This window comes from Patagioenas fasciata, chromosome 5 (assembly GCF_037038585.1).
Source record: "Patagioenas fasciata isolate bPatFas1 chromosome 5, bPatFas1.hap1, whole genome shotgun sequence".
Lineage (NCBI taxonomy): Eukaryota > Metazoa > Chordata > Aves > Columbiformes > Columbidae > Patagioenas > Patagioenas fasciata.
Window position 1 is genome coordinate 2,617,007 of NC_092524.1, and position 21,994 is coordinate 2,639,000.

The window sequence follows — 21,994 nt, forward strand, 5'->3', positions numbered from 1 at the left end:
TATGTGGCAAGATCATGTGTTTTTTTTAAGTTATAAGTCTCGTTCCTGTGAATGTGTTTTCGATCTATATAATTGTTAATGTTGCAAACGAGAATTGCATTCCATCGCTGTATATTTTTAATTTTAAAATCAATTTTTTTTTTTCCCCATACAAATGTTTTATATTTGTGGTAAAGACTGCAAATATATCTTACTGTTAAAATGCAACAAACTCACTTGCAAATTTTGGTATAGACTTGGTTTATTAATTAGTGCTTAAGATCTGATCCTGCAAGTACGCAATTAACTTGTGATTAAAGTAACACGAGCCACAATATTGTTTAGAATATTTTTCCCAGGTTCTCCGAGTTCTTGAGCCCTTTATTTTGGTTTTTTAGCGTTAAGGGCACTTTTGGTGTCTAATTTTTGGAAACGCAGGGCCTCAGGTATTTGCACTGGAAATGGTTGAGATCTGATTGCGCCCAGCACTGCTGGGAATCATGAATAAAAAGCCGAAACCATTTCTAAACCTCAGGAATTTTAGTACGCCTTTCTTGAGATGATTTTTCTTCTTTGGCCTAAGTAGGGTTGCGGAGTGTGGTTGAAGAGTTGGAGTTGGAAAGAAATCAGTTGCAGGAACAAATCCTTTTTCTAGAAGAGCGTTGTCAGGATTTGGAAGATCGATTGCAGCTCCAAGGGAGAATGGAGGCTCTGCAGGTGAGCTTTGGGACTTGTGTGGAGAATCATTGTATTCTCCCTATATCATCTTCTTATGATCATAGCCTACAATAAGACAAAAACATCAATTTGCAGCTAGCAAAACTGTCTAAAGCCCGGTTTATACCTCATGATTGTGTTGGCAGAGAGTGTACGCATGCTATATTATGCTCTGAAGTCAAAACAAAAGTCATCACACGGAGAAACTTGTTTGTAAGTAGGTTTTGTTATTTGTTTTAGAAACATAGTAAAAGGCAACCTGATTTTCATTGTTCTTTGTTAGGGGACTTTTGTCAGAAGGTCCAGAATTAGATTTTGTTAATACTGGCATAAGTCTCACTGGTTTTACATCCCTCAGATTTCTTTTATATAAATGTGTGTGTATGGGGTTTTTTTTAATATATATGTGGACACATTTATAGAAAAGAAACTGTGTAAATATATATAAAAATAATATTTTTTAGTATATATATATTTATAAACACAATCTAACCCACATGTATTAATTTGATATATATTTATATTGTGAAATTATTCAATGAAGGTACCAAAAGGAACAGTAAAGTAAATATTTATCAGAAAAGTTCTTTCTAATATTGTCTGACTGACAAGTTACTATGGTTGGTAATTTGTAGACCTTCTTTTCACTAAGTGATGTGGTTGATCTCTTACTCAAACTCCTTCGGGCTTGGTGCATTACTGCTTGTTGTTCTGTTCAGTTGCACATATGTAAAAAAGAATTAATGATTTTAAGATGAAAGCCTACCTTATATTGATCATTGCTTTAGAATCCTATAACAAAGCCTTTCAATGCAGGTAACGTTTGGTGTAGATGAAGAAGGGCAGCTATTGAGGGCGGTGCAGGTGTGTTCTGCCTCCTCCAAAACACTAGCGTATTGTCATGAGAGGTGACAAGTTTGTCCTGTTTGCTGTTGGTTCTGGATTTGTGTTCTGCTTTTGGTTGCCGCTTTCAGGTTTTTTTTGGTGGTTTTATTTTCGAGTTGGTGCAGTGGATCTGGCTAGAGTAGGTTTGTACTGTGTTAACCAAACAAAAGCTGTGTGAATGAAGCTTGCTTCCCTTCTCTTTTCTCCACAATCCCCCATATGCAGGTGTTTGCATTCCCTCAACCTGAAAAAATAAGAAAAAAAACAAAAATACAAGTTTGGTACTGTCTTCCAAGCAATGAGGAAAGTATTTTTTCGAAGCATTAGATCCCCTTGTTAAAACAAGTAAGCTGCCTTAACACAGTGCGTGTGTGTGGTGTTTTGGGTGTGCAGGAGATGTTTCTGAAAGGTGGGTTGCATCTATTTGAACTAATATCACATCTAACCTTGTGATATCAGTGTTATATTTTGCCCTGGTATTGGCTGAAGTGCTGGAATAATTGTATTTATTAGAGTGCAGGATGTGAATCTCCCGAAGGGTCAGGTTTTCATGGCTCCAGTTGTCTTGCGTTATTCTGGTTGTTTGCACGTTATAATCCTCTTCGTTCTTATTTTGTTGCAGAGTGAAAATGAACGTTTGCAAACTCAGCTCACCCAGTTACGCAACCAACAAATGCGAGATGCGGAAAAGCATCAAATTCTGATCTCCAGCTTGAATGAGCAGCTGAAAGGGTGAAATACGTGTTCTTTACAGCTCCATACAGGATTAGCTTTTTTTACTTTGAGCTTAAACTTCTAGTGAGAAGTATAATATCTGAAAACACTTGAAAAAGAGTTATTGATTCCTGCTTCTGTTTGCAGTCATTTTATTTTTGTACTTGCAAGTTTAAATGGAAAGTGCAAACATAATTGTTCTTTTAGGACCGTAGTTCGGGGCTAATAAGTCTATGGAAAAGCAGGCTTTTTTTTCCAAAATACCTAAATACATATTTTCTTCTTAGATTAAGTGACAGAAATAGCTTCCTTGAAACGTCACTTGGAGAAAAAGAGCAAAAGCTGTTGAGCGTGACCAAAAAACTAGAACAAATTGAAACTTTGAGGAAACAGCTTAAAGAAAAGGATCTTCTGAACAAAGAGCTTGGTGAAAAGTTTGTGCATACGGAGCAAAAAGTGAGTTACAGTTATTGTTAAATAGTAGTTAATTTATTAGAACTGATGATCGTTAGCTGTAACTTTGTGTATCAGCAGCAATATTGCTGTTTTTCCCTATCTGAAGATTTTTGCTCTGTTTCTTTACTGTTTTCTTCACTTCGTGTAATTGCTTTAAGTTGGGTGTAAGGATTTCTTAGACCCAACACAGAGCTTTGCATGAACGTGTTTATGTTTTATTGGGGTGATAAATTATCCTCATTTATTAATTTCAAAGTATAAATTCTGCTGTTATATAAATTCAATCTTGTAACTCTAACATCGCGATTATAATGTAATCCTATATATTTCTGTCGCATTGACTTTTATTTTTAATGCTAAGCTGAACGAAGCCTTAAAGAAATGCAGTGTCTATGAAGTGGAGAACACTGAGCAGAAAACCATCATCAACGATCTGACAGAAAAAGTGGCTGCACTGAAGGAAAAGGTAACTCATTCAAATAAAGTGAGAGAAGAAATTTGATGTTCTTTTGACATGGCCCTTTTAAACTTCGGCAAAATATCAGCATTAGCTGCTAAAAACTTCATATACTAAACTGTCAGTGTACTAAAACAATCTAAAGAATAACGTGGCCATCGCGTGACTGTTCAGTTGGGTAGAGAGAAATTCTCCTTCTACGTGTGGAGTGTAACTTCTATTTTCCCTCTAACCTATGTTTGAATTATTGTAACGTTATTTTCTCGATGTTTAGACTTTGAAACAAGACGGCGTGGTGGAGTCGATGCAGCTGGATCTGGACCAGACAAATGAAGAGCTTGACAAATTGAATACCAGTCATTTAGAGGAACGATCCCAACTTATTCAAGATCTCCAGAGATGTGAAAGGGAAATGGATCATCTTAAGGAAGCGCTGGCAGAAAAAGACAGGGAGATGTCTGTCCTGACTTTGAGTATGACAGAATATTCCGAACAGGTTCTTGTCCTGAAGCGTCACGTGCAATGCAAAGAGGAAGAAATACGAGGGATGGAAGAGGCTTTATCAAAGGCTGAAAGAGAAGCTCATTTACTGAAAGAAGTACAAACAGCTGATGTGAGAGATGCAAGTGTGAAAATATCTGTGCTTTCTGAGGAGAGTAATGCAATGAGACTAGAACTGGAAAGAGTTAGAGCTGAGAATGAAGCTAAAACCAAAGAAAATGAGGAGTTACTGAGACAAAGCAGCGAGAACAGCGTTACAATTAAGGATCTCCGTTCCGAAATCAAAGCCAACGGTGTCGCATACCATAACAAACTCGCGGAGTGCGAGTCACAAATTACTTTGCTGAAAGAGCAAATTAGTAAATCATCTGAAAAGCTACAAGAAACGGAGGATAAACAGAGAAAAGAAATGGAATATTTGAAATCTCAGCTGGAGGAAAACAACACTCTCAAGGAAAAATGGAACAGTTTGCTTAAAGAGAAAGAGAGTGAAGCACAGACACTTGAAAATGAGTTAAAAACAATGAAAGATTCACACAACAAACTGCTTTTGGAAAACTCTAAGAAAGATGAAGAGTTGGCTGAGCTATCTAGGAAGCTTATAGAACATACTGAACATCAGGAAACAATTAAAAAAGAATTACAAGAGAAACAAGAGTTCATTATTTCATTAGAGCAGAAGCTGGGGGTTTTGGAGCAGCAAAATGAAGAGACTAAACTTAAATTAACTGACGATCTGAAAGCCAAAGAGACGTGTTGCAAAGAACTTAATAACCAATTAAATGAAATACATAAACAAATTAACAAAATGGAAATAGAGACACGGGAGAAAGCTTCAGCTAATAAGCAATTGCAGGCAGATCTTGAAGGGAAAGAAGAGAAATTGGCAGAGCAAATAAAAGCAAATGAATCTCTGAAAAAAAGTGTAGATATGGTGGAAAAAGAGAAGGAACAGCTAATCAGTGAAAAGGAGAATTTGTCCAAACTCCTGGATGCAAAAGAATGTGAATTGTTAAAGAAAATCCAGGCTGTCACAGAAATAGAGAAAAAATTATCTGTTAGCACTGCCGAGTACGAAAAAACTCTTTCAGTACTAAATTGTGATAAAAACAATTTGGCAAAAGAGCTTGAACAACTTTCGGTACTTGCCAAGCAGAAGGAAAACTCAGTTGCAGAACAGCTGCAGGAGAAAACAAAGGAGTGTGATGTGCTGGCGGGTGAGTTGTGTGAAAGCAAGGAACAGGCACAACAGTTGCGTGAACAAATGCAATCACTTCTGATTCAGCTGGAGGATACTAGAGACAAAGACATAAAGAAAGAAGAAATGTTAAATAATAAGGTGTCTGAATGCAGTACCCTAATCCAAGAGCTCAGCCGTAGTAAGGAAGAGAATTCGCTACTGCAGGAACGAATTCAAAGTGTAACTTTGGATTTTGAAGCCGCAAACAGGTCTCTAGACGAGAAAGTCCTTCAAAATGATTCATTACGGAAGGAAATGGAAGAGAGTAAATTCCGTATTGTAGAGTTGCAGGATGAAATTAAAAATCTTGAAGATGAAAAGACAAAGTTGTCTCAGTTGGTAGAGGAAAGAGACCTGACTGTAACAAGTCAGGGGTCAGAACTTGAGGAGTTTCATAGGCAAGTTTCGGAAAAAATGGAGGAAAGTACAGCGTTAAATAATCAACTACAGCTCTTAAGCAAAGAAGTGGATGTGCTTAAGCATGAAAAGGAGGACTTGTCGAGTTTATTGAGCAAAAAGTCCCAGGAATGTGAAGTTCTTCAGTCACAGCTGGTACAGCAACAGTCTGAAATCACTTCAGCAAGGCAACAAGCACATACAGCAGCTCTGGAAAATGAACAATTGAAAGCAGACATTGAAACGGTTAATGTTACAGTAATGAAAAAGTCAGACGAAGTAGCTGCTTTAACCTCACACTTGTCCCAGCAGAGCCATAATATTTTAGCTCTGAAGGACCAAATTGATGGCCTGTTGATTGAAAAAGAAAACTTTAAAACTGCCTTTGAAGAAAAAGAAACTCTCCTTTCTGAGAAGGAGGCTTTGATTCAGCAAATGAAAGACAGTAAAATGGCAGGAGAAGGGCAATATGTGCAAATAATTTCAGATCTGCAAAACCAACTACAAGCCCTAGGTTTGGAAAGTAACCAGCTTAGAAACGCAATGCAGGAGAAAGAAAATGAACTTAAGAGGCAAACCCAGGAATTAAAGTTATTAAAAGATAAATCTGAGGAGTCTGATGTACTGAGGGTTCAACTGTCTGAGAATATGGAGGTTATTTCTGACCTTCAATATCAGCTTAGAAATGTGACAGAAAAGTCATCCCAGTTGAATGATGCAATTATACAAAAGGATGAGTCTTTAAAGCAAAAGTTAGATGACTACATCAGTTTAAAAACACAGCTTTCTGAGGTCCAGGAGTCTTCTGTTTTGCAGGAGAAACGGTTAGAGCTTTTATCTTCTGAAGCACAACAATTAAAAGCGCTTGTTTCAGAAAAAGAATTAACCATCAACAATATTTCGTTATTAAGCGAGAATTTAAAGACGCAGCTTCATGAGAAAGAGAATGAATGCGAGGTCGTAAAGAAACAGTTGGCAGAGTTGGAGGAAGTGAACATGAATTTACAAAAAGAAATACAACATCAGAAGAATGTAGTAATTGAGATGGACAAGTCCTTATCAGAAAAGGAATCCTCTCTTATGGAAAATAAAAGTCTCCTCAGTACTCTGAAGGAAAATGCAAGGAAGGATGAAGAGAAAACAAATCTAATTTCTGAGCTCCAAAGTCAGGTAGATGAACTAACCCAAGAACTACAGAAGTGGAAAGAACAGGTCCACGAGAAAGAAAAGGCCCTTTTATCTCTTCAGGAGAAAACTGAAGCACAGGATGAGCTAAGAACTGAGCTGAATGCGGCTCTTGGGCAAAAGGAAGAAGTTATTGCTGGCCTGCTAAATTCTTTAAAGGAGAAAGAAAGCAGTTTACAGTCGGCAGATTGCAACGTTAGTGTTCTTTCTAGTGAGATTGAGGGTCTCAGAGAAAAACTAGAGAAAAGTGATGCAGCCATGGAAAACTTTACTAAGGAATTGCAGAAAAAGAACGAGGAGCTCGATATTAATCAGAAGCAAATTGATTCGTTGGCTTTGGAACTTGACCTTCTGAAAAATGAACACCAAAAAACACTAGACCAGATAAGTACGTGGGAAGAACAATTGCAGCAAAAAGAATTGGCCGCAGAGTCTCTGCGTGTGAAATGCATTGACCAGGCGGATAACATAGCGTTTCTGAAGTTGGAGCTGGACAACGTAAATTCCAAATCGTCTCAAGAATGCCACGATAATGCACTTTTAATAAGTAGTCTGCGGAGCCAGGTAGAGTCTTTAGAGGAAGCGAAACATCTGTTACAAGAAGATGCTGATAAGCTGAAGGCCGAAAACACAGAACTTACTGCATCTCAAAATCACTTGCAAAGGAAAGTGGAAGAGCTCCGAGAGATCAATGAAAAACTAGAAACCAGTGAGAAGTTTTCGAGGATGCAGATAGATGCTGTTCAACTGCAGATGAAGACTGAAAAAGAGAAGTTACAGATGCAGGTCAGTGTGAAGGGTGAAGAACTTTCTGAATTACAACTTAAATTGGAAACTATAGAAAAAAGTCTACTTGAGTCAGAAAACAAATGGGTGACAGAACTTGATAGGGCAACGTTACAAAATAATAATCTCACTGAGCAATTGAGCAGTTTGAAAAGTGAAATGAGGGCAAAGGACAGCAAAATCCAGTCTTTGCAGCAAGAGCTGGATCTTATACACCAGGAATTAACTCAAAGCTTATCTCTGCTACTTAGTAGTAGGCTTTTATGTAAAGAAAAGGAGGCGCAGACTTCAGATTCTGAACTGCAGCTAACTGATAGTAAAATTCAGTTGGAAAAATTCTCCGCTCTGATAACCGCTATTTTGAGCAAAGAGACAGAAGGAGAACAATTGCAACTGATGCTTTTAGAAAAACAGAAAGAAATAGACATCCTGAAAGATGAACTAAAAAGTATGCAGTCGCTTGAGAAGCAGAAGGAGTTGCTGCAGAATGATATGGAAAAGATGGAGGGCAAATACAAATCTGAAATTGAATGTCTGTCAAAAGAAATGGTCACAGTCAAGGAAACATTATGTAAACTACAGTCAATCTCGCAAGAAAGGGAAGAGTCTCTTGCAGAAGTAAATAAGCAGGTAGAATTTCTTCAAGAAAAGGTAACTAAATCAGAAGAAATAGTAAGAACTAGTCAAGAAAAACTCCACATTGAAGGTAAAAAAGTAGAAAGTCTCCTTGAAGAAATAGGAGAAAAAGATCAACTCATCAAAAACCTAACTTCCCAGGTAAATCAGCAGAAGGATTTAGTTTCTAGTCTAAGCCAGCAAGTGAAAGAAAAGGACTGTTCTGTTACCCAGATCATGGAATCATTGTCTAATGAAATGCTGAGTTTTTCTGAAGAGAGAAATAGATTAAATACCAAACTGCAAGACCTTGAAGCTGTTCACAATAGTTCTGTAGGAGAGCTAAACAGAGTATTGCAGGAGCTTGAGGATTGTAAGAAAGAGCTGGAACACAATCAGGTTATGTTAAGCAGTATAGAAGCTATGTTTAAAGATTTAATGAATGAGAAAGAAGAGATGCAGTTTAATCTTGAGAAAATGGGCAAGGAAAAAGAGAACCTGAAAAAGAAACTTCAAGCAGCGTTGATAGTAAGAAGAGATCTAATGCAAAAAGTTGGGAAGCTAGAAAAGAGTGGACAGGAAGAAATAGAAAAAGAGCAAAAAAAGGCAGAGGAGTTGTTGGAAAAAGTGAATGAGTTAACAGAGAAGCTGAAACTAGTTGAAGTACAAAATAAAGATTTTGAGTCTCATCTTGGAACTTTGAAGCAACAGCTTTTAGAAAAAGATGCCAAAATAAGTGATTTGACTGAAATTTTGTCTTCAAAAGCCTCTTACGTAGAGGAACTTCAGGACAACGTTACAAAACTAAATGATGTCCTTGCTGAAAAACAAAATATATGTGAGCAGAACCTAAAGTCTTTAGAGGAGAAGGAGCGCATGCTCGCTCATATGCAGTCTGTGCTTGATGAAAAAGCAAGTGCATATGAAGAGGAACGTTCTCAGCTGCTCCTAGCTGTTGAGAAGGTAAAGTCTGAAGCTAAAAAGGAAGAGTTTTTGAAAAATTCCAGTTCAGAAGATCCTGGTTTAGGTGCTGGCGACAAGCAGAAGCGTATGGACGCCAACAATGATGCTAATGTCATGAATCAATTGAAAAAAGAAAAGGAAGCCTTACAGAGGGAGCTTGAGGTCAGGAAAGAAGATATGAAACAAATTCAGAAAGAAAGGGAAGAGCACACTAAACTTGCAGCAGCTTTTGATGAACAAAAAACCCACCTTGAACAGCTCAGACAAAAATATAAAGCACTCTGGGATGTTCTTCAAACAAAGTGTAAAGACCTTGACCTTAATCAGTTAGAAGAGCATCCTCTAGGGAAAGAACTGGCTTCACAAGCACTGCTGGGAGAAGAAGCAGCTGACCTGTGGAATTTGGAATCAGACAAACCAAAAAGCGAGGTTCAGGTTGCATCCTTAAAAGAGTCTGAAAACACAACCATTTCAGGGGCAAATAGAGACACTGAGCTGAAAGAACTAAGAAGTAATTATGCCAAACTTCAGGAGGAAACAGAAGTGTTAAAGGAAGAGTTGAGAAAAATATCAGTTGAATTTGGTGATGAAAGAGAAGAAACGGTCAACGTAAGCTCTTTGAGACAGCAGGAGCAACCTAAGAGCAGCTTCTTGGAGGACATAAAGCAGATAGGGAAAAAGCTGAAAGCTTATGAGGCTGAAGTGATAGATGTTAAGACAGCGCTTGAACGTGTGAATAATGAGAAAGAAGCGCTTATTAAAAAAAGTGAAGAGGATTACAGGATAAGCCAGGAGAAACTGCAGAGATTGAGAACTGAAGCTGAGAAGGAGGCTGCAGAAAAGGACGAGGAAATAGAAGCGTTGCGTTGTTCGCTCATGGATTTCAAAGATAAACTTGATCTGGAAAAGGAAGCGTTAAATGAAGCTCTAAAGGAGGGGCAAGAAGAAGCCTCCCATTACAAAACAGCATTTGAAGAAATGAAGGGTGAAAAAGAGAAACTTGTCAGTTGTTTAGAAAAGTCCCGTTTGGAAGTAATTGATATGAAAAAGGAGGTAAAACATTTCAGTGAAGAAAATGAAAAGCTTCTGGCAGAGCTGCATATGCTACGTGAGAAGGCTGAGAGGAGTAAACCTGTAGCGTCATGTAAAGAGCTTAAGGAAGAAGATGATACTGGAAAAGATGATTACTCTGGGAAAACTAAACTGAGAGAAGCAACAGAATGTCAGATCCAGAAACAAATGCAAACGATGGAAGAACCACTGGCAAAAACGGCGAATGTGAATGATTCTAAACTAGAAGAGCAAAGAACTACAGCAGAAGACAAGTCCAAAGAGCGCCTTCAAAGGAAATTACAGGCGGCTTTAATATCGCGTAAAGAAGCCCTGAGAGAAAATAAATGTCTAAAAGACCAGATTGATCAGCTGATGTTGGAAAGAGAAGAACTGGTGAACAAGACAGGTATGCTTGAACACTTGTTAGAGCTTGGTAGAGAAAAACAAAGTTCCAGTAGCGTTTCTCTGTTGGCTGAAGAGGAGAGCCTTGCTTCTGAAAATGCCAGGCTGTTGACCGAAAATGAGAACCTGACCGCGGCATGTGAAAGTCTTAAATCCACCATGGAGACTATAGTACAGGAAAAAGAGGCCTTTTCTTTCCAACTAAATACCTTAAAAGATTCTCAGACAGTTGAATTAACAGGATGGAAGGCTAAGCATAGTGAATTAAAGCAGGAGTATGAATCGCTTCTTCAGGCTTATGAGAATATCAGTAGTAAAATAGCAGATATGAGGCAAGTTATTGATCTCACTAGAAAAGAGAAGCAAGAGGCTGTTCAGAGACTCAGGGAAGGAGAATCTGAGAAGGAGGCTCTTGAGAAGCATTTACAAAGAGTTATTGATGATAATGAGGTTATTAAGAACCAACTGAAGCAACTCAGTGAATCCAAGAAAATGGAAGTTGCTGAATTACAACGGAAAGCAGAAAGGCAGATATGTGAGCAAGAGGGGAGGATGCAAGAACACCAGGATCGTCTTCATGAACTCACTGAACAGAATCATCAGCTAATGGAGGAAAACGAGCAGCTGAAACAAACTTCTGAAAATTTAAAGCAGGCTTTAGAGAAAATTCAGAATGAAAACGATGTCCTTCATAATAACATCACTGTAACTAAAGCAGCTTTGGGAGAGCTCCAAGTTCAGATGGAAGTGCACCAAAATGATACGCAGTCTAAAATAGATGATGCGTTATATGAGAAGGAATCATTGTTAAAGCATGTTAATGTGTTGAAGGATAAACTCTCTGAAAAAGAACAAGATGTGCTTGTCCTGGAACAAGAAATTAAATTAATTTCAGAAAAAGCAAAAGAAACCGAAAAGTCTTTAGACCATAAAAATCATTGTCTAACGAAGCTGGACGTGGAGTGTAAAAGTCTTAAACAAGAAATTATTAATCTAAATGAAAAAGTTAAGATTTTAGAGGATGATAAATGTCTGTTACAGGAAGAATTAGAAAATGTACAGGAAAGTTCTTACAAGGTAAAGAATGAGAGAGAATTTCTTGAGACAGAATTGCTTAATCATGTTAAAAAGATTGATCATCTTACTGATAGGATGAAATCAGCACAGGTACAGAATAACTTGCTGTTACACCAACTGGAAGAATTAAAGGCAGAAAAGTGTAATGTGATTAGAGAAAAAGAAGAACAGCAGCTACATCTCGTTAAAGTGTTTGAGGAGAAGGTGAAAAGTGCTCAGAGGGATAACAATGGAAGTAAAAACAAAACGAAAGAATTGCAAGAACTCTTAAAGGAGAAACAACAGGAGATCAACCACTTGCAAAAAGATTCTATAAAGTTCCAGGAGCTGATCCTGGATTTGGAACGATCTGTGAAACTGTCACAGTCAAAAAGTGAAAAATTTGAAAAGGATTTAAGTAACACGTCAGAAAAGCTTGCAAAATCAAATGAAGACATATATAATCTCAAGGGACAGCTTGCTTCTCAAATGAGCTTGGTGGATCAGTTAAAGGATGAAGTGGACAGGCTTACCGATGAGAATCTGAATTGGAGAAAAGAACTTAAGGACAAAGATGACAAACTACAAATTCAAAAGAGAGAATATGAGAGAGAATTGGAATTTAATCTTCAACAATTAAAGTCGGTTCACAAAAGAGAACTTTTGAACCTGGAGGAAAAACATGATGCCCTTCAGAGAGAAAAAGAGAGGGCAATTAGCGAGGTCCGTGGTTTGCAAGAGGAAGCTGGAATTAAGGACTCTCAAACCAAAAAACTCCAGGCAGATTTGAACGCAGCTTTGGCACGGTTAGCTGCTTTTACAAAGTGTATGTCCTCTCTTCAGGATGACCGGGACAGGGTCATCACTGAAATGAAAACCTGGGAAATGCAGTTCAAAGAGGCCATCCAAAATAAAGAGAAACAGATAGAAGACAGTAATAAAATAATAACGTCTTTACAAGATGAACTGAAAGGCAAAATGACTCAGATTCAAGAGCTGAATATCAAATATTCTGTGGTGGAGGAAACAAAGGATGAACTGTACTTGAGGCAAAAATCCATCGACACACAACGCTATGAAGAGCTCTGCAGAATAAAGGAAGAAAACGCCTTTTTTCGAAGCAGGCAGCAAGAATTGGAGAATCTCCTTCAGTCCAAAGAGGAAGCTTTGCAAACACTCCTGAAAGAAAACTATTCTCTTAATCATCTCATAGAGAGTAGTAAAAGTGCAGGAAGAGAGATAAAAGCTCTGGAAAGTAATTTTACGAGACAGGAACAAGAATTGCAAGAGCTTGTAGCTGAGAAAGAAAAGATGAATGCTGAATTGCAAAAGCAGATTACCATTTCTGAGCAAATGAAGATCATGCTGAATAATAAAGACAAAGAAATCTCCCTACTCATTTCTTCCAAAGGTGATGAAATTTCTGACTATCTGATTCAGGTACAAACTCAGCATAGGAAACAAATCGAGGAGTATGAACTTCAGTTAAGGTCTTTGCAGGTAGAGAGACAACAATCCCAGGAGTCGTGCCAGAGGATGGAAAATGAACTGAGGAATCTCCAGATGAAAGCGGACAAAGCAGGTCAAGATAAGACCGCAATTGCCAGTGAAATAGATGCCTTTAAAAAATCCATGTCGTCTCTTCAGAATGACCGGGATGATCTCTTGTCTAAATACAAACAACTGGAACATCTTCACCAAGACGTCTTAAATCAGCGGGACAGTCTTATAGTTAGCAATGCAAGTGAGAATAATGCTTTGAAACAAGAGTTAAGGGTGCTTCTCAATCAGATCGATGATCTTCACTCCGAAAACGCGATGCTAAGTGCCCAACTGATAAAGTATAGGGAAGATCTTAACCAGGTTTTATCTCTGAAAGACCATCAGCTGAAAGACCTACTGAAGCAGAAACTGGATAGCATTAAAAGCCTTGAACAGGAAAAATATGACCTTCAAAAAGAAATGAAAGAAATGCAACTTTCCGGTCAACTGCAGAAGGATACTGCTGAGTCTTTGGAACGTGAAAATAAAAAATTAGTGTCCAAAGTAAATGATTTAGAATCTTTAATTGCATCGTTAAACAAAGAGAAACTTGTTTCTGAATCTGGAGAGAAACTGCTTACTAGTGATAGCATTCAGAAAATAGAAAGTGTATCCAGTGCCCAGTTTGGAGAAAATCTCCAGAAGAAGGTTCAGGAAATCAATAAATCAAGAGGCAGAAATACTAAGGGTGCAGATGAGGAGTACAGTAACGCTCTTCTGGCACTTGGACGTGAAAAGGAATCTGATGCTCTTACTGAGAAGATGATATTAGAAGTTCAGACTCAAAATAGCGAGCTGAGGTCCCAAAATGAGGCCTTTGGGAAAGCGATGACTGCTCTGCAAAATGATCGAGATAGGATCATAGAGGAGTTAAAGGTTCTTCAGAGCAAATACACCTCTGAACTAGAGACTGAAAAAAAGAAAGGAGGTGAACTTGAGGCTGAATTGAATGGCTTTAAATTGCGTCTTCTCAGTGTGCTTAAAGAAAATTCTCTTCTGAATCGGGCTATTTTTGCTGCTGCAGATAAGGTTACACTTGATGAGATTGCTGATGAGATTGGAAGTGTCTGTAGGACGTTAGTCAACCGGGAGATGGAGATGAGCAGGCTCTCATCCGCCTGTGGGAATTATGTTGACCAGATTGAAGCGTTTTCCAAGGCTATGGCCAGTCTTCAGGATGACCGAGACAAATTGCTGCAGGAGCTCAGCCATCAGAAGGTAACTTCTGAACCCAAACAGGGCGCAGCTTCATTGCCCGTTGGTTGCAACAGCATCAATGAGATAAATTCTTTTAAAGGTAATGTGGATACGGCTCAGAATGATAGGGAAAGATTGGTAAGTTTTAATTGGCCACATCACTTTGTAATTATGTTTACAGGCATGGATTCTAAAGTTAAACACTGTAAATTCTGTGAGTGCTAAGGAAACGTGGTGTGACTTGAGAAGGCATGCTTACGATTTGGGGAGCTTAGGTAATTATCCTGTTATACAGGAGCAAACGGGGAAGAAACGTTATTCTGTAATTAGAATTCTAGCACTAGTACAATTTCAGTCGTAACATTGTCATTCCAGTTCACTGATCATGTTTATTAACTGTAGGCTAAAGAAGGAGCCGGCCTTGCCGCTGTTGAAATATCAAAACTGAAGAGCAAGGTTGATGATCTGGAGAAGACGTTGCATCAGACAAAAGCCTTCCAAGCAGAAACCGAGCGGGAGATTGCATCGTACCAGAATGAGCTTGCTGCATTAAGGTATGAATGTTAAAATTAATATATTGTACGTGTGGTTGTTGTTTAAAATTCTTCAGTGACTTCATAGCTGATATAAACCCAAAATTGTGCATAGCTTAGCAGGAAGCAGGATAAGAATATTTCTGTAACGTGCAAAATCAACTTCCACAGGGTTGTCTCTATGGTTATCCTTGTATCTTTATGTAATGGTCTCTTAGCTTATGTAACCTTTCAATCAGTCTTAATTTTATGTTGTTTCTTCTGTTGGTGACTTGGATATATGGAACTGCAGTTGAAGAATCTTCCTTCAGTGCTTCTCCTCTTAAAGTAATGATTCATATGGCTGAAAATTTCCCCCCAAATCTCTTTTTATTTTAAAAAAAAGTGTCCGAGGTGCTGCGTATTTGGCCCAACTATGTATTGAAAATCAACTTCGTTACACATTTGAGCGTTATTTTTGTAGGTTTGAGAGCCCACTTCAGCGCTGTTCACATGTTGCATCATCCGTGACAAATCAATAATATGACACTGTGGGCCTAATTCTGTGAATACCTCGTGAGGTCTGCTTTGAAGAACACAGTCGGCATTTTTAAGCAGCATTGGGAGGCACATTGAGATTTGGCCACGTCAGAGTGCTGCTCTTGTTCAAGCTTTTAAACTTGTGCAGACGATTGAAGTGCGTAAGCACCTTATGATCAGTTCACTGAAGATAGTTTTGTTTGAATTTGAGGCCAGGAGGCAGCATCCAAATGCCTTCCTGCATTTTATAGTGCGAGTTCTAGATCTCTGATGAAAGTCTGTGTAAGATAATATCTGTTCTGTGTTAGAAATTTTTGGGGTGGAGGGTGTAGATCAAAAGTCATTGCAAATATAAGCAAGTTAGCATGAAATACTTGAACCTCATTCTAACTTGCAGACTTAAATGGTGAACAGCATGAATAGCATTTTCCTCCCCCAAACTGTAAAAGCATAGATTAAATTGAATTCAAAAGGATTTCAGTTACTTTTATGCCCTTTGTGCTATCGCCTGTGTAGGACAACAGTTTCAGGAGATGTGGCCTGTGTATTTATTTCTCAGTCTGTGGACAAGGGGTCATGGTTTTAACATAAAAGAAGGGAGATTCAGGCTAGACATGAAGAAGTTTTTTGTCCTTGTGTACTTGCAATAGGGTAAACTGAGCAGCACTCAACTGCAACCCAAAATTGAAGTATTTATTGTGTTAACACACATCAGCATCTTTGCAGCCAGTGAACTTCTCTCATCTCCAGGCCAGCAAAGCAAACATGAAGTTATCACTTTCCAGGCTTTATTTTCCGATTTGTTTATTTTTATTGGGCAGAAAATCCCATTATTTATTTCAGAAATAAACACTACAGCTTTATCCTTTTCCTTGACTCGTACGTAGCAGATTATCGTTTAATGTCTCATCTTTTGTGTTCAGAATGGAAAAAAACCTCCTCCTATCAGAGTCCCTGGCACTGCGAAATCAATATCAAATCACCGCTGCTGAGAAAGATCGACAGATTGCGGAGCTCCAGAAGGTACAACAGGACATGATTGTGAAGAAATCAGTCTCCGCCAGCAGCAATTACCCAGCCAAGGTAAAAAAATGCAGGAATAGGTTTATTTTAATCAGTTTATTGTATTAAATTCGCTGCCTGATTCCCAAATGAGAACTATACACCGTATGATAGCGAAGTATGGAAGGATGTGTCAGTGTTGCCTGGGATCGAATCAGCAAGTTAGAACTATTCCAAGCAAATGAGTCGCAATTATTAAAACCACTTTTTAATGGAGCCTGGTATGTTGATCAACTTCTTGTAAACAAAGAAAAATCACGGGTTTCTCATATGTTCATAAAATAACAGAGGAAACTCGCTGCTGGTGGTGTATTTTAATGGTTGAAAACACAGAAAGAACCTTCCTAAAGAAATCAAATGTGAAGCAGAAGGTGAACCAACAATGGTTACTGATTCCTTGTCAAAAAGGAGTAATAATTTGCTGTGGTTACGTTGTGAACTATTTGCTTGTTACTGAGTTGCTAATATTAGTAATATTAGTACTTAAGTAATCTTCAAATTTGCTTTCTTAGATTAGTTAAATCCAGAATAATATGAAGAAGTTTAAAAATACGAATGGTTCAAACATGGATCAACGGAAGGCTGGGTGCTGGTAAATAGAGACACCTACTAGAAAGGAAGAAAAGAACTAGTGCAATGTACAGGTTTCTCAGTTAATCCTTTCAAATCAAGCAGAGGATAGAGAACTGTTAGGCAACACAAGGAAGAATTCTGCTCGTGTAGCAGCTGCAAAGTGTTATATCCATAAGTGGGAATATAATTCTGGCTTCTTGTGCCAGCTTCATCAGCTGACGCAAATATGTTTGGGGGAAGAGACAGACAAACGAGATGACTTGCATATACCTTATTTTTAGGAAACCAATCTAAATCAAACAACTTGTTTGGATGTTGAGTAAATGCTTGGAAAAGTAGCACAGAAAACGTAATTCTTGAGTGTAAATAATCTGTAGTGCACTTCATCTCTGCTTCACTGACGTATTGCACTGCAATAGAAAAAGAAGTTTCAAAGGAGGGAGGTGGAAAGCATGATATAGAAAAACTCCTAAGAGAAATCAGAAAAGATTTGGCTTGTTTATGTTAAGGAAGAAATAAATGAGAGGCAAAAAAACCCCAACCTGTTAGTACTGTGGGATGTAAGTGAAATGAGAATCTACACTCACACTTCTTGTAATCCCTGAATAGGGGACATTCAGTGACAAATATAAAATTAGCAATGATAAAATGATACGTGCTTTCAGGTAATGTGAATATTTTTTCAGTTCTATCATAGCTAGGACCTGTTTCCAGGGACATGGTTTTTAAGAGGATCAAAAAAGACCTTGGTAGTTTACACTGACAGGAGTTTTCAGAATTTGTACGCTTGGTGCTAACAAATGGTAAAGATCTAAAGTTCATTCTTCAGAGCCTAAATCAGTCTCTAATTACTGTGGATTAGAATAGGACCTAATTGGGGGGCGAAGGCAGCGATGTGAATGGCAGTGTCCTTGTCCTCCCTGGAGCAGCTGGACTTGGCGTCTGCCAGCAACAAAATCCTGGATTTAGAAAAGTGGCAGCTGAGACCCAGCCCGGCAATTGCTGCCTCCTTCTGCACACGGGCAGGAAACCTTCAAGAAAAGGGTGATTTTAGGATCATTTTCTTGTTTGTCTTCTCTGTGCCAAAGGAGGTAAACCATATCCCTCTTCATTCCCTTATGAACAACGTTTCAGCTGGTCAAGTTTGTCTCATGTGCTGTTCGTTTTCTGTGATTAACGTCACGAATAAAAGCCGTTGAACACTAATATGTGGTGGGTTATAGAATATTTTATGTGGTAGAAGTCTTGGTTCATGATTTTAAAGAAACATAGGTTCCATAAAGCATTAAGAGATGGCAAACTGCCCTCCATTGTTGGAGCTTAACACCAAAATGTTCACCTGCTAGAGATCAAGTCCACGTTGTGATAAAGTTGATTTTTGAGTTGGTTGGTTGGAGTTTATTTATTTGCTTTTCAAAATGGACTTTTAGCTTTATATTCGTATTTTCAAAATAGCTGTTCTTTTACAAATCATGAGTGCTGTATATTATTAGTTTGAAAATAATTTTTAAAAGGTGTTTTATATTCATTAATGTGGCTTTCTCTGTTTTTCCCTCTTTTTTTGTGCCTCACACTGTTTACAAACTAAAAATAAATTTCATGGTAATATTTTTTTTAATTGAAGTATTTAGGTTGAAAACACTGAGTAGGTTTTTTTGTCTAAAGTCTCTTGCAAATGTGGTATTAACTTTTGGGAAGGAAATAATCTTGTGAGAAGGAACTTATCGTGTAGCCCAACACGTATAGTGTTGGAGTTTATATATTATTTGGAAGACTTCTGTACCATTTCCCCTGAATATGTTGATGCTTTTGAAGGGTTTGGAAACTGCCACCCTCGCTGGAAGTGCTGATGTGTCAGGGGAAATGAAACGTGTCTTGGCTGAGAAGAATGAGCTCCAGCAGGAGCTGCAGCGCTGTCTCCAGGAGACCCACCAGAAGGATCTGCATTTCCAACAGGTTCATTCCAAGGTAACGACAGCTGGGATCCCAAACACCTCCTGTGGATCCGAGCTGATACCAGCACGGAAATGTTGTATTGTTGAAAGTCAGAGTGATTTAAAACTTAGATTCTTCAGCACATCCCTGTTGGCTCAGGCTAGAAATTACAAACTAAATTTCAGTATTGTTTTTCCATCACGCTTTCCTGACTTGTTTGACTGAGAGAGGTTTGTTGGAACCTGCATTCTGAGGAGATTGAACTTCAAAGTAAAATATTTTATAGGCAGAAACAGATGTCTCTCTTAGCTGGTACAAGGTTTTCACTATCTCGTACCAATTTTTAAACACCTCAAGAATGTTTCCTCACAAATTCTTGCTGAACACTTCTGTGGCTGTTAAGGCAGTAAGAGCGTGTGTGTTTCTTTGCACGTGTGTTTGTGTTCGGTTTTGTTCGCAAAAGTTTATAAATATTATTGGAAATTCCCTTAACGTTTATGTCTCCTTGTGTGGCCTGGAATTGGAAGGAAATTAGGTTTATATTCCCTTACGTTTGTCGTTGTGTCTGTTTTCACTGCTTCACCTGAACGTTTTGACCAAACCTTGAAACAGGTGTAGAAATCTCAAGCAGTGATTTCCTGGAGGAGATAATTCTTCATTGTTATGTATTTAAATATGGATTTCTTTCCGATTGTGCAGTCGGCAGAAGAGAACGCTGTCCTGGCTGCCCAGCTGAAGACTCTTTCTCAGACTCTGAGGGATAACCAACTTCGATACACCGACTTGCACAACCGCTATTTGAGACTGGAGAGGGAGTATCAGGCAATGCAAGTGACGTCGTTCCAAGGTGCTGTTCGGGTAAGCAAATAGATGGAAATGTTTGGGGGTTTTTTTGTCTTCTGTGCTTATGCTTTTCTGGCTCTTGTCCTAAAAATGGAGTTGATACTTGTTGTGCTGATTCACTGCTTTTGCTAGCCCGTGATGTGCTGAAGATAATTGTCTTTAGTGTTGTAAAACCATTTTTATTGACTTTCCATTTAAGGAAGCTGTTTATTTTTTTACTTTGAAGTATTCCCATATTTGAATTGGGCTACAGCTGGCACTGGTAATTGGATGGTCACTGATTGCTGCATCAGCGCAGTTTAGTGATCGTTTCGCCGCAGTCCTGAACCATTTCGCAAGATGTTTGAGTAATATTTTCAAAAGTGAGATTTGTGTCGTCAGTTCAGCATTTCCGTGCCCTTTGCCAACCCCTCCTACACATCTGTAAGCTTTTCGCTTTGTGATCTCTTCGTTCTTTACATTTTCCTGTACTGCCTTGGTTATTCGGTAACAATCAGTTACTGTAATACCCTAAAATATCATATGGATGCGTGTATAAAACACGCAGGCACTATCTTCATCAACATTCTGTTAGAAAACACGTTTGGAAAATTGCACCTCCGGAAATTAAAAGATTAAATGGCACAAAGAGCGATTTGTTCCCCTGCTTTGTGGTGCTTATGGCTGCTTTAATCGAAATAAAGATTTTTAACAGCTAGAAAAATGGTGACTGACTGGCTTTTTTTCCCCCCTCCTTTTAATATTTTCTAGGATGAAACTAGAGCAGAAGTTCCCCCTGGAGCGCCACAGGAAAGATCTGCGGTTATTGTGGAGATAGACAATATGGAGCTAAATGAACTCAGAAAAAGGTCAGGACTGAGAGCTTGTATTAGCAATATTGTTTTCCTGACAGCTGTGTTGGAAGTGCAAAAGTAATGCTTTTTCTAGCCCTCTAAGACATTTTGGGGGGAAAAGAGAAGCAAGTGGATTTACCGTGGATTAAATGAATCATAGTAATATTTGCGGATTATTATTGTCTGGTGATATTTGTGGTTTGTTTTTGTAGAGATGCGTGCTAATCGCTGACTATTTCAATATCTCACCTAAAGCGTCTCATTCTAATGAAGTCTTTGTCACAAAAAAAAAAAAAAAGAACATTTCTTAATAAAAAGGACATGAAATTAATTCTTTAAGTACGCAAAATCTTGATGTGGGTTTTTATTTTGCCGTAGGCTTGCAGAGACCGAGCAACAATACGATTCGGTGCAGCAGGCTCTGGCACAGCTGACAGAAGCACTGGCGGAAGAGAAGAGGAGGAGAGAAGCTGCAGAAGAGGCTCTTGGACTCTCCGAGGAGCAAAGTAACAGGTAAAACACTCCTGTGTGTGAAACACGGCTTCCATCTCCTTGGAAGGAAAAGTGTCTGTAAATTATATCCATTTCACTTTTGCTTGCCCTTGGACAAATGCATGGTGAGGATTTTATTTACACCTTGCCTGGAGTAAATGCAAAGTGTACTGTGAAACTGGAAAATGGAGCGTCAGATTTTTTGTTTGGCTTTTTAGTGAGATTAGTGATAGGTTTTCTTATGGGTGTTGAATTTCTGAGCAAATAACAGAACAAACAAATACTAAAGCCTGTTTGTGAGTCCGCACTACCTGAAGCAATGAGAAAAAAAATCTCACATGTGACAGCTTTAGTACAGCCAGTGTTCAGATTTAAAATACCATCATCCGCCTGCCTATGTAAAGTGTCCCATCACTATCATCATCTGAAAATCGCTGTTCCCTCAGCTAGTGATGATGGAGGTTATTCTGAATAAATGAACCACCTCTAGAGTAGATTGTAAATACAGACTGAAAAGGACCTGGCAACATAAACTAAGTCTTATTGCTTTTTGTGGGGACCTTCCGCCAGTAATGTATATATACAAAATAACGATTTACGCCAGTTTGGCCCTTGAAAAGAGCAGATAATTCAGCACTCAATTATATCCCTTTGATTTTTCTCCAGATTTGAAGCAGGCAGTTACAGGTCTGTTCCCAGTGACTACACTGTTCAGATGGAAGCTGAGGAGGAGAGGGAAGCCTTAATCATCAACCCCAGCGAACATATCGTTGTCCGAAAGGTAACTTAATGAAAGCTTTTAAAACCCCTACTTAACAGTGACATGCGGATTGTATACTGCTAACTGCAGGTTGGATTGAAGATAGCACAGCTCGTTATCTCCTTCACGCTAATCCTTCCTTTTTGCTTTCTTCCCTCCGCTGTACTTTTCTTTCAAATGTGTGGATTTCCTTTCTGAGTAACTGGGAGTCACTGATTTTGGGTTGTCTTCTTTATATGTTAACACTGGCATGAAGCAGCTATTTGTCTAATCTGCCTTGGCGCTGAAAAGCTCCAAAAA

The 21,994-nt window shown here is 38.5% G+C and overlaps 1 protein-coding gene across 3 annotated transcripts in view; it reads left to right on the top strand.

Annotated features, from left to right (window-relative positions):
- LOC136102753 (uncharacterized) overlaps positions 1 to 21,994 on the top strand; it is a 40,692-nt gene that overhangs the window by 17,440 nt on the left and 1,258 nt on the right. For all 3 annotated transcript variants that reach the window (XM_065840113.2, XM_065840114.2, XM_071808787.1), the window contains 12 exons: positions 566 to 696; positions 2,204 to 2,313; positions 2,583 to 2,751; positions 3,113 to 3,217; positions 3,483 to 14,165; positions 14,547 to 14,698; positions 16,120 to 16,279; positions 18,647 to 18,799; positions 19,466 to 19,624; positions 20,360 to 20,457; positions 20,821 to 20,955; positions 21,601 to 21,715. In XM_065840113.2, the coding sequence (XP_065696185.1) occupies positions 566 to 696; positions 2,204 to 2,313; positions 2,583 to 2,751; positions 3,113 to 3,217; positions 3,483 to 14,165; positions 14,547 to 14,698; positions 16,120 to 16,279; positions 18,647 to 18,799; positions 19,466 to 19,624; positions 20,360 to 20,457; positions 20,821 to 20,955; positions 21,601 to 21,715 (12,170 nt within the window). The remainder of the gene's footprint in view (positions 1 to 565; positions 697 to 2,203; positions 2,314 to 2,582; positions 2,752 to 3,112; positions 3,218 to 3,482; positions 14,166 to 14,546; positions 14,699 to 16,119; positions 16,280 to 18,646; positions 18,800 to 19,465; positions 19,625 to 20,359; positions 20,458 to 20,820; positions 20,956 to 21,600; positions 21,716 to 21,994) is intronic.